This window comes from Eleutherodactylus coqui, chromosome 1, assembly GCF_035609145.1.
Source record: "Eleutherodactylus coqui strain aEleCoq1 chromosome 1, aEleCoq1.hap1, whole genome shotgun sequence".
NCBI lineage: Eukaryota > Metazoa > Chordata > Amphibia > Anura > Eleutherodactylidae > Eleutherodactylus > Eleutherodactylus coqui.
The window spans coordinates 95,956,607-95,976,210 of NC_089837.1; the positions used below are offsets into that span (position 1 = coordinate 95,956,607).

Sequence of the window (19,604 nt, forward strand, 5' to 3'; positions counted from 1 at the left end):
ATTTATCAGTGTTTAACCTCATTTTCCACTTTTCTGCCCCAAACCCCAACTTATGTAGGTCCACTTGCAATCTCCTTGTGTTCTCTCTACTGTTAATTTCTTTACATAGTTTACATAGTTTTGTGTCATCTGTAAATAGTGATATTTTACTGCACAATCCTTCTACCAGGTCATTAATAAGTATATTAAAAATAATACGGCCCAAAACCGACCCCTGTGGTACCCCACTAGTAACAGTGACCCAATCGGAGTACCATTTATAACCACCCTCTGCTTTCTATCACTGACCAGTTACTTACCCACTTACGCACATTCTTGCACAGACCAAACATTCTCATTTTATACACCAACCTTTTATGCGGCACGGTATCAAACACTTTGGAAAAGTCCAGATACACAAGATCCAGTGACTCCCCGATCCAGTCTAGAACTTACCTCCTCGTAGAAGCTGATCAGGTTGGTTTGATAGGAGCGACCCCTCATAAACGCATGCTGATACGGAGTTATACAGCCATTCTCTTTGAGGTACTCCAGAATAGCATCTCTTAGAAATCTCTCATACATTTTACCCACAATAGAAGTAAGACTTACCGGCCTGTAGTTTCCAGGTTCACTGGACTCCTTTTTGAATATCGGCACCACATTGGCTATACGCCAATCCAGTGGAACAGACTCTGTCACTATAAAGTACTTATTTATAAGAAACAACGGTCTGTCTTTCACAGACATGCCTTAATAACTATAGGCAAACTGGCAGACCTTGTGTAAGTGTCACATTTGTTAATATACACGCTGTTCTAATTCAGTCACCACAGCAGCAGGAGGATTGGGCACCTAGGATCCATACTTAGATCCCTGTGGATGTTCCTGTGCCCATGGGCAGCTGTGTATACAATGGCCGAGGAGCTGGTTCTAGCAGTGATTATAGTAACCTTTGTTAAAACTGCGTTTGCTCTGTTAGATTACAGATATTTATTTGTATAGAACTATTTCAAATGCGGCTTCAGATGCTTGTTTGCTCATTCATTTTTTCTCTCTTTTTGTTTTCTGTGTATAGATTAATGTCAGGACTTTGAGATGCATTAAAGGAGTTTTCCAAGTTCTAATAAAACTGGAGATGGCAGGAAATAGTTTTTTATTTTTAACCACGTTTTAGCGCTCTGTTCACGTCTTTGCTGACAGTCTTTGTTAAAAAACTACAGAAGTGATGTGTTCATCTACACACGTGACTACTACACCCAGTCCTGAGCTGTATACCACGGAGGTCAGTGACTGCATGCAGTGGTCATGTGTATGTATGGAACATCAGTGCTGCAGCCAAGTAATCAGAGCCCATAACTTGGAAAGCCTCTTTAATCTAGTCAATTGTACAAATATATAGTACCTACATTTTGTATAATTCAACTTAAAGTTTTGAAATCAGGCTTGCCTATATTGCTTCCTTAATAGAGATGAGCGAACACGTTCGGCCCCGCCCCTTTTTCGCCCGAACACCGAACTTTGCGAACACTTCAGTGTTCGGGCGAAAAAGTTCGGGGGCCGCCGTGGCAGCGCGGGGGGGTGCGGCGGGGAGTGGGGGGGAGAGGGAGAGAGAGAGGGCTCCCCCCTGTTCCCCGCTACTGCCGCCCGCGCCGCCGCGCATCTCCCCGCCCCCCGGCGGCACCCGGACACTTACGCGCGAACACTGCAGTGTTCGGCGAAGCCGGTGTCCGGGTGCGGATGTGTCCGTAACGGACATGTTCGCTCATCTCTATTCCTTAACCCTTTAATGATCACCCATACACCTTTTAATGGTGGCTATTAAGGGGCGTTGCATCAGAAGCCTGGCATGGGTCTCTCGTACCAGGGGGAGCAGGTGCTTGGCTATTGGATAGTAGCCTGGCACTTGCTCAAACAGTGGGGAAACCTCCGATCCCTTCTATTTAACCCTTCGAATACTGTAGTCAATGTGACCGTGGCATGTAAAAGACTGACAGAGTGAGGGAGCTCACTCGTGTCACCCATCAGACCTCTGCAAAATGGTTGCTGGGTCCCAATAGGTTATTTTGTCACCTGGAGGCTTGAATATGACCTCCACGTCTGCCAGCTGCGGTGGCCTATGAAGCTCGACTTTTGGCTCTTATAATACACTGCTATACGGAAGTATTGCAGTGTGTTATGAGAATAATAAAAGATGGTGATATTCAAGTCCCCTAATGGGGCAAAAATAAGTTCAAGTATAATAAAATAGTATAAAATTTTTATTTATTTATTTTATTTTTTTTAAACGGCAAAACCCCACCTTTCCCCCAATACTATGTACAAAAAAAAATCACAAGTCTGGTATTGCTGCATTCGTAATAACCCAAAGAAAAAAGTTAGTACATTTAACCTGCTCAATGCACACCATGAAAAAAGTACAAGAAACATGGTAAAATTAGCAATTGTTACCAATCTCGCCTTACAAAAACTGAATAGAAAGCTATCAAAACATCGTACGAATCAACAATTTATACTATTAAGAATTACAACTCCCTCTGCAAAAAATAAAAACACAAAAACCTCATACAGCACCATTGGGAAAAAGAAAAATCTTACGGATCTTTGAATTCTAGCGATTAAAAAAAAAATAATAATAATTTGGTATTGACACAATCATACGTCCTGCAGAATTAATTTACCATCCTATTTATACTGCACGGTGAACAACGTTTAAATATAGAAATAAAACATGCCAGAATTGCAGATTTTGGTAATCTTGCCTCTAGAAAATGGAATAAGCAATCAAAATGTTATACGTTCCCAAAAATGGGATCAATGAAAACTACAGTTCATCCCCCAAAAACAAGCCCTCATAGAGCTCATCACTGCGGCTCTTGGAATGCGGCAACACAAAAGCAACTCTTAAAGTGTGGAAAAAAAGTATTTTGTGTGTTCAAAGAAAGCAAAACCTAAAAAAACTGTATAAACTTGGTATCGCTAGAATTGTATGGACCCAGAGACTAATGTTATCACATTCTTTATTTTGCATGCTGGACTCTGTAAAAAATGAAATCCAAAAAACAAATGGCAGTGTTTTTTTTCCCCAATTCCCCTAAAAAGTGTTTATAAAAGTTATACAAGACATTAGATGTACCCCAAGATGATATAATTAAAATATAACTTGTCCCGTAAAAACAAGCCCCATACAGTTATGTCAACAGAAAAATGTAAAAGTTATGGCTCTAGGAATGCGACGATGAAAAAACGGCAAAATTAATTGATTTTCAAGGCTCAAACAGGCTTCGTCACTAAGGGGTTGAATGGGTTTTCCCACTAATTACATTTTATTCCCCTATATACACGGGTTCCCATATGAATAGAGGGATGGTGTGATATGTGACCACCACTCCATTCACGTCTATGCAGTTGGCAGTCTTTCTCTGCCCTGTGTAAGTGGATGGTCACGCATGGGCATCATCGCACTATTCACATGGAGAACTTGGGGTTTGCAGATATTGGGATCGCTAGGGTTCCCAGAGGTCGCACCTTCAGAGATCAGACACTTATCCCCTATCCTGTGGGTAAGGGGATAGATGTCATCAGTGTGACAGCCCCATTTAGTGTGGTGTGCAGTTTCTTGAGGTTCCGGTCAGTCTCTCCATGATGTTGCAGCTCTGTGTACATGATCCGTGTATTATATGCATATACGTCTCCAGAGACAGAGATAATGCATATAGAGTCTGTATTGTCTGCTTGTAACGTGTCTGTTTTCTCCCTCCCTGCTGCCGGTACATGTATGTAAGTGTCTCTCTATTACTATATTATGGAAGGCAGTGGCGGAAGCGGCTTCTTTTTGCTAAAGTACTTCTTTGTATTTAGGCTCCAGTGAATGATCCTTATGCATGTGCCTCCTTCATGGGACTGAAGCCTTCTTCCACAAAGTGCCACCTTGTACGAGCCATACTGGAGTCAGTGGCTTTTAGGTAAGGATTTTTTTTAAATACATAAAATCGTAATCCAGGCATTTACTATCGATTACCTATCTTCAGGCTGGGTCATCAATAGTTGAACGGCGGAGGCCCATCACTAATGAGCTGATCCTTCGACTCGCTGTCACTGCAGCAGGGCCAGATGTCCGCATCAGTGGTCAGAGCCAGAAGTGTAATAGAAGACATCACTCCCAAACTAATTATTTTGTCTTGTAAAAACATTTGGTATCGTCACATCTGTAAAAGTCCAATCTATTAAAAATGCCAGAACTGCCCTTTTTTTTTGGTCACCCTGCCTCCAAAAAATAACTTTTGGGTTGCTTTTAGGGATGAGCGAGTATACTCGCTAAGGCACTACTCGTCCGAGTAATGTGCCTTAGCCGAGTATCTCCCTGCTCGTCCCGAAAGATTCGGGGGCAGCCGCAGCTGACAGGTGAGTTGCGGCGGGGAAGAGCGGGCGGGGGAGAGAGATCTCCCCTCCGTTCCTCCCCGCTCTCCCCCGCAGCTCCCCGCGCCGGCCTCTGAATCTTTCGGGACGAGCGGGGAGATACTCGGCTAAGGCACATTACTCGAGCGAGTAATACTCGCTCATCCCTAGTTGCTTTTTATTATATTCTATGTACCCCAAAACAGTACCAATAGAAGCAACAAGGTTGTCTTGCAAAAATAGGTCTTCACACAGCTGCATCCACGAGAGAATCAAGTTATGGCGGTCAAAAGATGGCGACAGAAAATAATTATGTTTTAAAGATGTTATTTTTTTAAATAAAAAAATCACTAATTTGGTATCACTGTGAGCATACTGACCCACAGAATAGTTATCGCTTCAATTCTGTCAGTTTGTACACCGTGAAACAAGACTGACAAAAATTGGTGCTACTGTACTTTTTTCAATTTTACTCCACTTAGAAATTTAAAAAAAAAGTTTCAGTACATTATATGGAATATTATATAGTTGCACTGAAAAATACCACTTGTCTGGCAAAAAAGGCCCCCATACAGCTACATTGATTGTAAAATAAGTTATTTATTTTATTTTATTTTTTTAAGTGGGGAGAGCGAACCAAAATCTTAAAAACAAAAATGGCCATTATTTTCAGGGGTCAGGTACATTACAACATGCAACCCAAAATGTAGTAGCTATTTACACATAAAGAGTGGCCATGGATAAGATCTCTCCTGAAACAGGCGGTGCTTACCATTAACGTGTACCTGACAACTTTGAAAACTATCTATTTTTGAGGTCCCCAGTTCTGTTCTTAGTCATTTCATAACATATCTTTGTAGGGGTCGGAGCTGCATTCCTTTAAGTACCAAATCACCTGTATATCCATAAATTTAATAGGGTTGTCCAGAGAGGCAAAATACTTACCCGGTCCGTCAGTGTTCGACTCATTTCAGTAAATAAGTCAATCCCCTTTTGTATCTGTGTACTGGCTGTGATAGGACTGATTGGCTTAGTTATTGAAATAAGCCAAACCGCTTCAAGGGGCCATCCTTGCGTCTCAGTGTCAGAATCGGGCCTGAAGTGGAGGTTCCAACACGGCTAGAAAGGGGAAGTATTTCACCTCTCTAGACACTCCCTTTAATTTAGGATTCTGTGTATTCAGTAGTATGACCTCTCAGCTAATCACATCTGATGTAGGTTTTTCTTTAATTGTCTAAGGAATAGGCAGCTCTATGACACCATGCAGAGAGAAACCTCTATTAAGATCTCCAAAATCAGGTACGTATTATCCTGTGTATAAACCCAACCTGATACTTGTTTCCGCCGGTCTGATGGGATATTCTGATTTGAACACTGCAGGGCTGACGGAGGCGTCAGTAACAACAGCTTCGTGATGCAGATGACAGCGGATTTATTCGGCCAAACCATTGATAAACCAAAGCACACCGACATGTCCTCTCTGGGAGCTGCTTTTCTAGCTGGCTTAGCTGTAGGTGAGTCCTTGTGTATAGGAGATCTACCTGCTGTGTATAAAACCAACACATACCATATGGTTGAACTATGGAGCTATTCACATCAAGCATGTGTGCCTTATATGTTCCCCCCTTTGTATGTACAGTAAAACCTCTTTGACCACCCAAAATTGCATTGAAAGTGTTCTAGGGGTGGTCTACTCAAAGAAGATGGCCACTATATTTAATATATAGTAGATCTGAAAATTTGGTAGAAGAAATCTGGTCTGAATAAGTGGGCGGATTATCAAAAAGGTGGTCTTTCTCGTCCGTATCATTGGGGGCCACAGCCTAAACCATTGGATATAGCTACTGCCCTAGGAGGCGACACTAAGCAAAAAAGTGTTAGCTCCTCCCCCCTGGCTATATCCCCCCTGCAGGCATTCAGCTAATCAGTCTTTAGCTTAGTGTCTGCTAGGAGGCAGACGTGGCTATACACAGGAATCCGGGGAGTCAGGGCTTTTCCCTGGCTCTACTGGCCTCCCGGGGGAGACGCAGGCAGGGGGTGTCTCCACCACTTCTGCGGCGTCTCACCCAGAGAAGAAAAAGGGGCCCGACCCTGCAATGCGCATTGGCGTCGGTTACCCGCCAGCCATAGGGCTCCCCCTCCCTGGAGTGGCGCACTTTCTGACCAGTGACGCATAGGGGGAAGCACTGCTGGAGACAGGTCGACGTGTGGCCAGGCTGTGGCTCCCCTGACGGACGCAAGGTACCTTAGGAGCGGGCATCCTAACAATGAAGCAAGTACGATGGTAGCAGGCAGCAGCGGCTCTCCCAGCAACAGGTGTATGGGCACTTCATACCAGCAGGACGCCAGGGCGCTGGCTGGGCAGATCACTTCCGGCCGCGGCGCTCCGGGGGGCGGGGCGCCGACGCTGGGCCAAAGGAAAAATAATTTTTTTTTTTAAAACGTCATTTCTTGGTCGCGGGACGGACTTCCGGGGCAAGCCACGCCCCCTCTGGCCGTGGCAAACTTGGAAGAAGCATCCAGGCAGAAGAATGGCCGCTCCCAGCAGCAAGACGGCCCCTTTGACTAGTGACTGAGCCCAGCACTGTGCGCAGTTCTCAGCATGCAGCATCCAGCGCTGACACGGCCTGCAGACTTATTACCACAGAGTGAGCACCCGGACAGCAGCAGCACCTTCTGTAATGGCACCAGCAGCTGTACCAGCACCCGCAGCAGTACCTGCCACACACCTGCCAGGTCACCAACGCTACTATTTCCGTATGGTGGACCCACGTCGACACCTGACGGCCTTCAAGCTTCAGGACCAGAGGCTCCAGCTGGATCAGGGGAACCGCTTAAACTGCTGCTAGACCGGGTAAGCCTGCCAAGGCAGCACTTCGCGGTGTCCCCCCTCCCCTTTTCCCCCTGCAGGTACTCCTGTGCAGTACGTAGCATTCCCTCTCACCTAAGGTTTTCTGTTGCCATGTCTGACCCTGCATCAGTGGGTTCCAGCCGGCCAAGGGGAGCGTGAAGCATTACGCTTGCACATCTTGCAGCGTTAAGTTTGCCTGCAGTCAAACCGACCCCCGCTACGCTAAGTGTACCACGGCACGTGCAGTTCCAGGGACCCCGATGCCCCCCACCGCCCCTGTGGAGCCAAGGGCCGAATCCCAATGGGCTAGGTCCTTGGTCGCTGCCGTTCCCGGCCTGGCCACATCTTCTGCGGCAATTTTACGCCGGTTAGAATCCAGCTCGGAAGTTGCCTCTTCGGAATATGCGCGCGGGAGGGCATGCAAAAGAAGGAGGTCCCGCAGTAGCGGGTCACCTCCCGTAAGTCTCGCCATGCTAGAGCGTCGCCTAGACCCTCCAAGTCCAGGCGGTCCAGGGACTCTCATGGGTCCAGGGAGTTCGTCCGGACTTATCACAGATCAAGGCATTCTTCGCGGTCCCGCTACTTTACAAGACTGGCCCGAGCCCGCCATGACTCCTCCCGGGCATCATGCTCCCGGGCTTCGCAGGATACGCCCAAACAGCGGGCGAGAGCAGTGAATCGGAAGACGACGAACGCTCTGCGGGCTCGTCTGCTTCTGATCTAGACGACGAACAGGTTTCGCGATTGGCGAGCCTAATGGACAGTCTAGTAATAGCTGTAAGAGAAACCCTCCAAGTAAGGAGGAACCAGCAGAGGCAATTCCATCCACGGTGTCGTTTAGATGTAAGAGGAGACCGCGACAGGTCGTTCCAGACCATCAGGACTTTACGGACATCCTTGATAAAGAATGCCAGAATCCTGACAAAAAATTTAGGCAACCCGGGAAAACTTGGGAAGTTACATACCCATTCCCAGGGAATCTGAAAAAGGGTTGGGCAGTACCCCCAGGGTCGATCTGCTGGTGACATAGCTATCCAGAGGCACGGCGTTGCCAACAGCCGAAGGGGCAACTCTGGCTAATCCTCAAGACAGAAAACTGGATACATTGACGAAATCAGTATTTCAGGCTACGGGCACTGCCCTACAGCCGATCTTCGTGGCCGCATGGTCAGTAAAGCCTAGATAGCCTGGGCCAAACAGCTGCAGAAAGACATTCTGGCAGGCGCTCCATCTAGTGAACTACTTGAAGCAACAGGCAATATCATACAAGCGAACAAATTCGTATGCGCAGCAGAGAGATGCAGCTAAGTTCGTGGCTCGAGCATCCGCCGCTTCTATCGCGGCAAGGCGAACCCTCTGGCTAAAGAGCTGGTCAGCCGATTCAGCGTCCAAAATGGTCCTAACAAAGTTACCCTTTGAGGGAAATAGGCTCTTTGGGCCCAAGTTAGATGACTTAATAAAGGACACCACAGGTGGCAAAAGCACGTCATTGCCGCAAATACCAACAAGAAAGGGAAAAGGTTCCATTGAAGAGGAAACAGTTTTTTAGGTCATTTCGGCGTTTTTCGTACCGTCCTGGGACAGGGCAGTGGTCCTCATCTAGGAGAGCCCCGACAGACGCCGGGAAAGGTCCAACCTCCAAGACGAGACAACCATGGCGATCCCGACCAGGAACATCTAAGGCGGCGGGATCAAAGAAAGCGGCATGAGTCTCCGCCCCCACCCAGTGTCACCAGGGTGGGAGGCAGACTCTCCCAATTTCGGGAGACATGGTGGAGTCACGTGAGCGACAAGTGGGTGCAGGAGATCGTGGCTTCCGGGTACGCGATCTAATTCGCGACTCTACCGCAGGATTCATTTTGCAGGTCCAGACTACCTGCCACCCCGGGAGGAGTAGCCAATCTACAATTGGCAGTAGAAAATCTTCTGGCACAAGGGGTTGTAAAACCAGTGCCAGGAACGCAAGAGAAGCAAGGGTTCTAATCAAATCTTTCTCTAGTGCCCAAAAAAGACGGCATCAAAACAAAGCATTTCCTGATGGAGTCGATCAAATCCGTGATAGCCTCCATGCAGCCGGGGGGATTTTTGTCCTCAATAGACATCAGGGACGCATACCGCCGTACTCCGATTCGGGAAGCACACCAAAAATTCCTTAGTTTCGAGACGCAGGGAAGGCATTTTCAATTCACGGCTCTGCTATTCGGCCTTTCAACTTCCCCAAGGGTATTTATGAAAATACTACCAGCAGTGATGGCAATACTCCATGCAAAGGGTATAGCGGCCATACCATACCTGGACGATGTGCTAGTTAAAAGCACCGTCACGGGACGGCAACATCGGGAGTCTACGCGTCACGAGGGAAACTTTTGAAGAATTTGGCTGGATAATAAACCGTGACAAATCGTGCCCAATACCAGCACAACGTCTGGAGTTCTTAGGCATGATATTCGACACCAGCCAGCTCCGCGTTCTACTACCTCAAACAAAAGTAGACAAACGTCTACACGGTGTTCGGTCTCTAATGCAGAAGAGAACGTTGACCATCAGGCACTGTATGAGTATTCTGGGCCAGATGGTAGCAGCCTTCGAGGCGGTCCCCTTTGCCCAGTTCTGCTCAAGGATGCTTCAACATCTGATATTGTCCCACTGGAACAGGTCCACGTGGACCCTGGAGCAACGAATCCGGATAACCCCTCAAGTCCAGGATGCGTTGAAGGGGTGTTTGAAATCTGGGAGGCTTCAGGTAGGACGGTCTTTGGGCCCAGAACAATGGATAATATTGACGACAGACGACAGCCGCTCAGGCTGGGGCGGAACACTGGAGGGCTAGTCTGTTCAGGGAGTTTGGCCTCAGAGAGAAATAATGTTACACATCAGTATCCTAGAATTCCGGGCCATTTACCTGACTCTTCGGGTCCAGTCTCAAGAAGAAGGATGTGCGCATCCAGACTGACAACACCACAGCTGTGGCCTATGTCAACCATCAAGGGGACACACGGGACACGTCGGTAATGAGCCAGGTAACTCGCATACTGACGTGGGCGGAGAGTCATCTGGACTCAATCTCAGCAGTCTACATTCCCGGAGTAGACAACTGGGTGGCAGATTACCTAAGTCGGGAAACGGTGGATCCTGGCGAATGGGGGTTACACCCAGAGGTATTCTGGACGATATGTCAGAAAGGGGGCACGCCAGACGTGGACCTCATGGCGTCCAGACTGAATTACAAAATTCTTCCATTTGTGGCCCGAGCATGGGATCTGCAAGCAGCGGCAACAGACGCACTGACCATCCCGTGGGGGGATACAAACTCCTGTACGTATTTCCACCAATCTCTCTCATACCAAGAATCTTAGGGAAAATCAAACAGGAAGGGCGACCAGCGATATTAATAGCGCCAGATTGGCCAAGAAGAAGCTGGTACGCGAGCATAATAGAAATGTTGACCGAAGCACCATGGCACCTACCGGATCGAAGAGATTTTGCTATTCCAAGGGCCTTTGCTACACCCGGATTTCAGGTCGCTACATTTTGATGGCCTGGCCGTTGAGACCGAGGTGTTAAGAAGAAAAGGTGACTCGGAGAAGGTGATTCAAACAATGATACGGGCCAGGAAACCAGCGTCCTCGGCTATTTATTACAGAGTCTGGAAGCATTTCTTCACCTTGTGCGAGAAGCGGCGAGTGCAGCCGATGCAACGTTCAGTGGCCAGAATACTGGCATTCCTACAATCGGGTCTCGAAATAGGATTAAGGGTAGGCTCTCTGAGGGGGCAGGTACCAGCACTGACGGTGCTGTTTCAGAGACCAATCGCAAGCAGAATGGCTGTGCGAACATTCCTGCAGGGAGTTGCCCATACGACACCCCCGTTGAAACCACCGGTTCAAGCGTGGGATCTTAATAGCGTATCGGAGGCTATGACAGACCAACCGTTTGAACCGCTGAAAGAGATTCCTATGCGGCTACTGACCTGGAAGGTAGTATGCCTGGTCGCTATTACCTCTATTCGTAGGGTCCCGGAACTGGCGGCCTTGTCTATACAGACCCCCTATAGGACTTTCCACCAAGATAAAGTGGTACCGAGACCATCACCAGAATTTTTACCGAAAGTAGTTTCGGATTTCCACATCAATGAAGATATTGTCCTGCCTTCCTTCTGTCCAACGCCAGTACACACGAAGGTCACCATATCTAAGTGGATAAGGTCCTTGATAACAGAGGCGTATCGTACCTCAGGACGCGCGCCACCATTTCGGGTTACGGCCCACTCCGCACGGGCAGTAGGGGCCTCCTGGGCGGTCCGTCACGGAGCTTCAGCGCGTCAGGTATGTAAGGCTGCCACCTGGATCTTCTTACACACGCTGTCAAAATTCTATAAGGTCCACATATCGGTGGACGCCGCTCTCGGCCGGAAGAGTTTGCAGGCGGCGGTCCATTGACCTCACCGTCAAACCTGTAAATAGCCCACCCAATGTATATTTTGTTCGGGACTGCTTGTGGACGTCCCATGGTTTAGGCTATGGCCCCCAATGATACGGACGAGAAACAGATATTTTTGGTATAACTTACCGTAAAATCTCTCTCGTCACGTTCATTGGTGGCCACAGCACCCACCCCTTGTTTATTAAGGTGGTTCCTGGTACTTTCTGTTTGGTCATTGTTTGGCAGAAAATTAGGCCAAAACATTGTAATTTGGTATGTATAAAATATAATATGCATAATCGTACTCCCACTGGCGTTCCTACAGTTTGCAGACAGACTGATTAGCTGAATGCCTGCAGGGGGGATATAGCCAGGGGGGAGGAGCTAACACTTTTTTGCTTAGTGTCGCCTCCTAGGGCAGTAGCTATATCCCATGGTTTAGGCTGTGGCCCCCAATGAACGTGACGAGAAAGAGATTTTACGGTAAGTTTTATACCAAAAATATCTGTTTTGGAGAGGTTACACTTGTATTTAAAACTTTTTGACAGTTTCTTGGTGTTATGGATTTGAACTCGTAGTATGATCTGGACGTATGTCTATAGCTTAAAGGGGTATTTCTACAATCCTAGTTCACTGTACAGCAATTGTAAAGTAAGATTCGTTCACATCTGTGTCGGAACCTCCAGCCAAAAGGCTCCGTCACAGAAACCGGCTGAACATACTGTTAGAAAAAGTGCTGCATGCAGCGCTTTTTATTCCATCCAAAGCTGGACAGAAAGCAGGCGAACGCCATTATAGTCAATCAGGTCCGTCCTGCGCTGTTTGGTTCAGTCCAGAGACGAAACGTTCAGCCCTGGAGATTCCTCTTTCCTGCTTCCCGAACGGAGCAGGAACTTGGAGTGCGCATCGCAGATCTGAGAGCACTCTAAGAAATACTTGCAGTTTTGGAAAAGTAGATTTTTGGTAAATGTTTATAAAGTAATCTTCCTTCGAAAGAGCCCCTTGCAACCTGTTGTTAGTCACTGGTTGCCCTTAGTTACGTCATATACAGTACAGGATGGCTGTTCATTATTACGGAGCACCTTCCCTCTGTGAGCCGTGTGACTGCCCATGCTCGCCCTGTGCAGTGAAATCGTGTATGCTCAGTCACACAGCAGAGACACACAAGAGAGAGCATGGAGCCCTGAGTGTGATGGGAATTTAAGTTTTTAACACTAAAATGGCAATCGCATGTGTCGCTCTAAAGGACCGCCCAGTGAAGACAGCGAGCCCAAATAATGGAAAGAAGGCACCAGAGCCCAAAAGCAGTGAGAAAGAAACCCCTAGTCTTTGGGCATTGAACAATATGGATTTAGGAGTTGGGTGATACTGGCTTTTTGTAACAATGGCTGATTATGGGGTAACCCCTTTAAAATAGGTTGCCTGGTAACCAGACATCATCCCTTTAATAGGGTTGGATGTAGCAAAATAATTAACCGATCATTACTTACCCCTCCGCTGCTAGGATCCAGCGCTGCACCCCCGATGCGGGCCTGGCGTTTGTGGTGACAGCTGAAAAAGTGACATCAGTTGCGTTTTCTTTTTTGCATCAAGGAAAAACATATCTCACCGATGCAACAAGAGCGTAAAAATTACACATACGCACCGAAAACCGAAAATATACAAGCAGTGAAAATGGTGCGTTTTTCACAGACCAGATTTGCATACGCCCATGTGAATAAGGGCCTATCAGTATATTGTAGACCTCGCAGCCCGGGCACCATTATGGACCTGACTTGTTCCCTTCACATATTTAATCCAGAAACTGATCATTCTTGTAAAATACAGCACTAGTTGTAGCCGTATCAGTGAAGGTAATATCCATATCGAGCTTTTTGCATTATTTGATGTAATTCTTTCATCTCTGTATAGGTGTCTGGTCCACCAAAGAGGAGCTGAAGAAGCTTAGGCATCCAGAAGTCTTGTATGAACCGCAGTGCAAGCTCAAAGATTACGAGCCCTCCATGTCTAGTTGGGAACTGGCACTACTGCGATGCTCCAACTGGTACAATGACTCTTAGCAAAGCAATCAGCCATAACTTGTATGGCTGGAGGACATTAGAGCGATGGCACAATACTATAAAAGCAGGGGGATTTTAGCAGTGGCCTTCAAAGGAGACTATAGTATTGTGAGGGATATGGCCGACACAGTGGGTTAGGCTGCCTGAACAAGGAAAAGAATGTGAACTTATCTATGTTTAGTCTTGTTTCTCATTTGTATGTTTTGCCCATATGTAAGAATATTATTTATAACTGGATTGGTAGAACGCACCTTTTATAAACTTTCAATGCTGCTATTATAATAATGTATGTGTGTTGATGTGATTGGCCTTTAAGGGAAAATAAACCTAGAAATGACTGGTAAATGGAAATAGGATAAAATTTTGCCACAATTATTTGTCAATTTGCAGAATCTTCTGTATGTTCGGGTGATTTAACATCTGCATCCGGAGGTTCCATCACAGAAGCGGCAGAAAATAGTGGAAGTAAAAGAGCTGCATGCAGCTCTCTTTCATCCCAAAACTAGGCAGCTGGGCGGAAAGAGGGCGGATCCCATATAGTCCATGGAGTCCATCTGGCGCTGTTCGGTTCCATCCACAGACAGACCTTCGCCAGTGGGGACTCCGCTTTACTGTTCCCGAACGAAGCAGGAAAGTGGAATCACTAATGCAGATATGACCAAGCCTTCCTGAAACGGTCTGGTAGAAATTATTAGCTTATTCAGTTCAATTTGGATAATACTCAAAGGGTATTGTAGCCTTATCAATCAGATATGCCTAATTATCAGAACAGTGCACTGGTGAAGAACTTGGACACAACGTAGAAGTGGATGAGTTGGAGCTCGAAGCTCTTCTAAAAAGAACCTCCCTTTTTATTACTTATGGACAAATGAGAAACAACAATAACCAATCAGCTTCTGACAACGCCCGATAACTATCCTACCACTGATGGACAACATGTAAAAACAACAATAACCAATCAGCTTCTGGCAACGCCCAATAACTATCCTATCACTGATGGACAACATGTAAAAACAACAATAACCAATCAGCTTCTGACAACGCCCGATAATTCTCCTATCACTGATGGACAACATGTAGAAACAACAATAACCAATCAGCTTCTGGCAACGCCCAATAACTATCCTATCACTGATGGACAACATGTAAAAACAACAATAACCAATCAGCTTCTGACAACGCCCGATAATTCTCCTATCACTGATGGACAACATGTAGAAACAACAATAACCAATCAGCTTCTGACAACGCCCGATAACTATCCTATCACTGATGGACAACATGTAGAAACAACAATAACCAATCAGCTTCTGACAACGCCCGATAACGATCCTATCACTGATGGACAACATGTAGAAACAACAATAACCAATCAGCTTCTGACAACGCCTGATAACTATCCTATCACTGATGGACAACATGTAGAACATTTTTGTGTCAGCGAATCATTTTAGAGGTTAATATATGATGTATGAGTTTATTAATCTTACAAGTGAGAAAATATCTAGAATCATACATAGTTATGCCTTAACCCCTAGATTTTTCTTTTTGTTCAGCAACTAGGCTCAGACCGGTCAAATTCAGTTCAGTTTAGAGGTTGTTCCTCTTTTCGTCTGATTTCACAAGTCTAGGCAAAATTGTAATAATCATAAGGAATAATGTGCTTACAACAATTTAGATTGGTTAATCTTACAAAATCATGCACAGTTTGTCTTTGGCTGGAGACTAAGGGGGGAGGCTTAGTAAAGGGGCGAGGTTTAGTCATGTTTGTCCTACTGCTGACAGAGCAGAGGGGGGGGGGGGGCTCCTGCTGCAGCCAGTTGGCTGACAGTGAGGAGGAGGAGGAGCATGGAAATGACTGAGCTCCTGGAAAACACAATAAGATGGCTTTATAGATTTCTCCATTTTCATTGTAAAATGAGACAATATGATCAAAGAAAAGGAGTAATGTAGGAAGATGTTGCTGGGAGATGTATTAGTTTTCGTGCATTGGCTGTTTCATCTTCCTTTAGGAGGATAATGTCTTGTAAGTGTAGTAAAAAACAAAATAGCTGCATTACTCAGTCATAACGCAGTGTGTTCCCAGTCTGGTCATAGGACTGTGTAAGTTATTGTATTTGACATGGTAATACCATGATGGATCCCCTACATTCCACATGCCATGGTCGGTCACTGCATACAGGCTGAAAAGCATAGTAGCAAGCTTAGCATTTGCAGAAAACCAAGGTGTTCATGCTGCAGACATTGTAATTATGAAGTTATTAATTGCTGAAATGTTTTTCTTGTTATGGTGCCTTTAAGTGTTCCTTAACCCCGTAGTGACCTATTTGCGCCTTAATGACCAGGCCGAATTCTGAAAATTTAACATCTGTCATTTTAAGATAACTCCGTAAAGGTTTTGCATATGCAAGTAATTCTGATATTTTTTTGCCACATATTGTACTTGGTAAAAATAGACTGATAAAATGTGTATATTTATTAAAAGCGCCAAAATTGAGAAAATTTATGAAAAAATTGTCTTTTTCACATTTTCAACTGCAATATGTCAAACGTGCAAACACACTGTACACATCTTTAATGAGATAAATATTTCCATCTGTTTACTTTATTCTGGACGCACATTTGGAAAACTTTTTAGGTTTTTTTTATAACCATTTGGGAGACGTTCAAATTTAACATTAGTTGTTAAAATCTTGAGGAACATTTTCTTTTCCTACACCAAGCCAAGATTGCAAAGGCTGAGAATGATAGATACCCCCACAAATGACCCCATTAAAAAAAACACCCCTTAGTGTATTCCCTAAGGGGGGTCAGGAGTATTTTGACCACACAATTTGTTTTTTCAGCAGTTTAATGCAATATAGAGGAGAAAAAATAAAATTTCATATATTTGCAAATATGTCATTTTAAACACGTTTTTTTCTATAGGTCACAAGACTTACACCCTAAAATGGATACCCCGTTTGTCCTGTGTTCAGTAACATACCCATTGTGGCCCTAATCTTATGTCTGGATGCACACTGGGGCCCAAAATGAAAACTAAAATTTTGCTTGAAGGTTTTTTAGGCCCCGATTGCGCAAATAGAGTACCCCACAATTGATCCCATTTTGAAAACCAGACCCCTTAATGAATTCATCTAGGGCTGTGCTGCGTATTGTGACCCCTCAGTTTTTGAATGAATCTAAGCAAAGCAGAAGGAAAAAACATACGATTTTTATTTCCTTGGCAATTGTCATTTTAAAAACAGGTTTTTTTTGTACAGCACACAATGAATGAAGACTTTCACCCCAAAATGGATCTCCCTGTTTGTCCTGTGTTCAGAAGCATACCCATTGTAACCCTAATCTACTTACTGGACACATGGCTAGGCCTGTGGTGGCGAGAACACCGTTTGGCTTACAGGGCACAACTGAATAAATTCCTGGCCCCATTACTAGTATAGGAGAAAAATTTACACCCCAACCCCTCTTCTTGTCATTCCCTAAATTTTAGATAAAAGTAATAATGTAAAACTGTGTGTGGTATGTCTCAAAACTGGGGTAATTACAGAGGTGTGGTTGGGATGGGCACATGGGGCAATAAAACAGGGTATCCCTCCTCCTCCCATGCTTACTGCAAACCCGACAATTTCTTGGAGGATATTTCTTGACCTCAGTGGCAGGGATGGGTTGTAAAAAGTGGTGCTCTGTGAGGCTTCGGAAACTTGCTGTGGTGCAATGATTATCGCTCAAAATTCATTCATACGATTGCATATGAGGAATAATTGTTGCGTGTAAACGCTAACATCGTTTACTTTTCAGCTAAAAGTGCTTAAAATTCATAGTTCAGCCGCAGAGAGCAAACACAGAACACATGCTGTGTTCTGCACAGGAGTTGGAAATTACATTGTATTCAGTGAGAACACATGCTCTGCAAACAGCTCCTGGAGGCTCATTTACACACAAATGAAGATTATAAAGTGCTAATAGACATTAGCGTCCATTAGCACTTCATGCAAAGCGATCGCTAAAACTGTCAATCTTTCAATTGTTTGAAAGATTGTCTTTGTGTGTAAATGAGCATTAAGCCAGGAATTTGTTGTTTGGAAGAAACAGCAATAACATTTTCGATTGATGTAATGAAATTTAAATTGCATATCAAGACCATCCGACCCTTAGTTAATGAAAGCTACTGAGATGCATTGTTTTTATTTTACTGGTTACCAGAACAGTTAATTCAGTGTGCAGCAGGACGTTGTGCTCCGCTAATACCTGTTGAGCAGTTAACATGAATATATGGTATTTGAGGGCTTACATAGGGGAGGATTGCTATAAGGCTCCTATGTGCATTAGGTTTTACCCAGATATAGATGATTGGTGTCCGGCTAACAGAGGGACTTAAAGATGCAAGCTATATGCAAGGGGTATTCCAGTCTGAAGCATTTATCACCTATCTGCTGGATAGGTGAGGGTCCAACCATTGGGAAGAGAGAACTCCAGTCCTTGTTCCCCTTCCCCAACCATGTGACTCCAGCTAAAGTTTAAATTGACCCACTGTCAAGCATGAGCCGTGCCGCTTTGTTCCAAGTCTATGGTTGAGCGTGACTCACTGCATAATGTTTAATTTCTCCCATGATGATTCTGTAAGGAACTTAAAAACCTAGGGTTCGTTCACGCAATGGAATACGACACTGAATTTTCTGTGCAGATTCTGCCTCTCAGGAGAGCACCAAAAAAATGTGTGGAGACACCTTGGGGGCGAGTGAGTCAGGGGATGGTCTAGTCTCTCCCCAAGGAGAGCACCCAAAAGGGGTGTGGGAACAACTAACAAGTAATAAATAATTGAGATGGAAAAATACCTCTGCAGCGGCACCTATTGGATGGCAGTGACTTTATAACAAGTCTTAACCCTTTCCAATCCAATTTCTATCCTGGTTTTCCTAGGGGGCTTACTCTTTTTCTGCTGTTTAAACAACAGCGCTATATGCTGGCTAGAGCCAGTCCTGCATGAGGTGACATGTTGGATAGGCTCCGACAGCAGAGAGGCTGGCAATATACGGTAAGAGAATTCCGACGGATGTCTTCCAACATCGGAGCTGTACAGCCTTAAATCATGTCTTCAGAGGTCAGACAGTGGATTGGAAAGGGTTAATGATTGGGAATTCCGCCTCTAAAACGTCCATAGAAATCCATGGCTGTTCTGCTGCGGACGTTGCCACAGATCCACACATTGTTTTAGCCCGGTCAATGGACATAATCTGCATGCAGAACTTCTGATGCAATTCTGCAAGGATCGCCGTTACGAAGTAACATGACGTATGAAGCTTAGCCACAGATTTCTGCATTGGTTTTAGAGGTGGAATCTATGGAGAAGACTCCATGTTGATGACACATATTCTGTAAAATCTGCACCGTTATAGCATGCTGTGGAAATCCGCAGTAGAGTTCACACAGCGAGTAATTTTCAGCATATGGATTTTGAAATCCACATTGTAGAAAAAAAAAATAGTTGACGCGTCAGTTTCTGTACCGGAAACCATGTCAGGTGGTCATATGAGGATATGTCCTTGGGCTAAAGCCACGTGCGGATCCACATGAAAATCCACAGCTGGACTCTAAGTTTTGCCGTGAAATAAATTGTTAGTTCTATGTCAGAACATTTTTTTCCTAGGTTGATCTGACTGTAAAAAGCCCCTGCGAACAAGCCCTTACTGCCACATATGACAGCTGATGGCTGGGGATTCCAGCAGAAATAACACTGTTGTTTTATTAGCAAGGGATCCTTCTAAACAAGGGTTGTCCGAAGAAGAAATCCACTTTAAGGCCTCACGTCCATGGGCGGATCGGATTCCACATGCGGATTTCCATAGCGGGAGACTTGCAGAAGCCATTTGCAGGAGATCGCAAATGTATTT

At 45.2% G+C, this 19,604-nt stretch overlaps 1 protein-coding gene across 1 annotated transcript in view; it reads left to right on the forward strand.

The window, feature by feature from the left end:
- Positions 1-16,203, forward strand: part of GK5 (glycerol kinase 5) — a 37,969-nt gene extending 21,766 nt beyond the window's left edge. The window contains exons 13-16 of the mRNA XM_066598141.1: positions 3,841-3,944; positions 5,617-5,676; positions 5,758-5,891; positions 13,562-16,203. Coding sequence (XP_066454238.1) covers positions 3,841-3,944; positions 5,617-5,676; positions 5,758-5,891; positions 13,562-13,710 — 447 coding nt within the window. The 3' untranslated portion in view covers positions 13,711-16,203. The remainder of the gene's footprint in view (positions 1-3,840; positions 3,945-5,616; positions 5,677-5,757; positions 5,892-13,561) is intronic.
- The last annotated feature ends 3,401 nt before the right edge of the window (positions 16,204-19,604 follow it).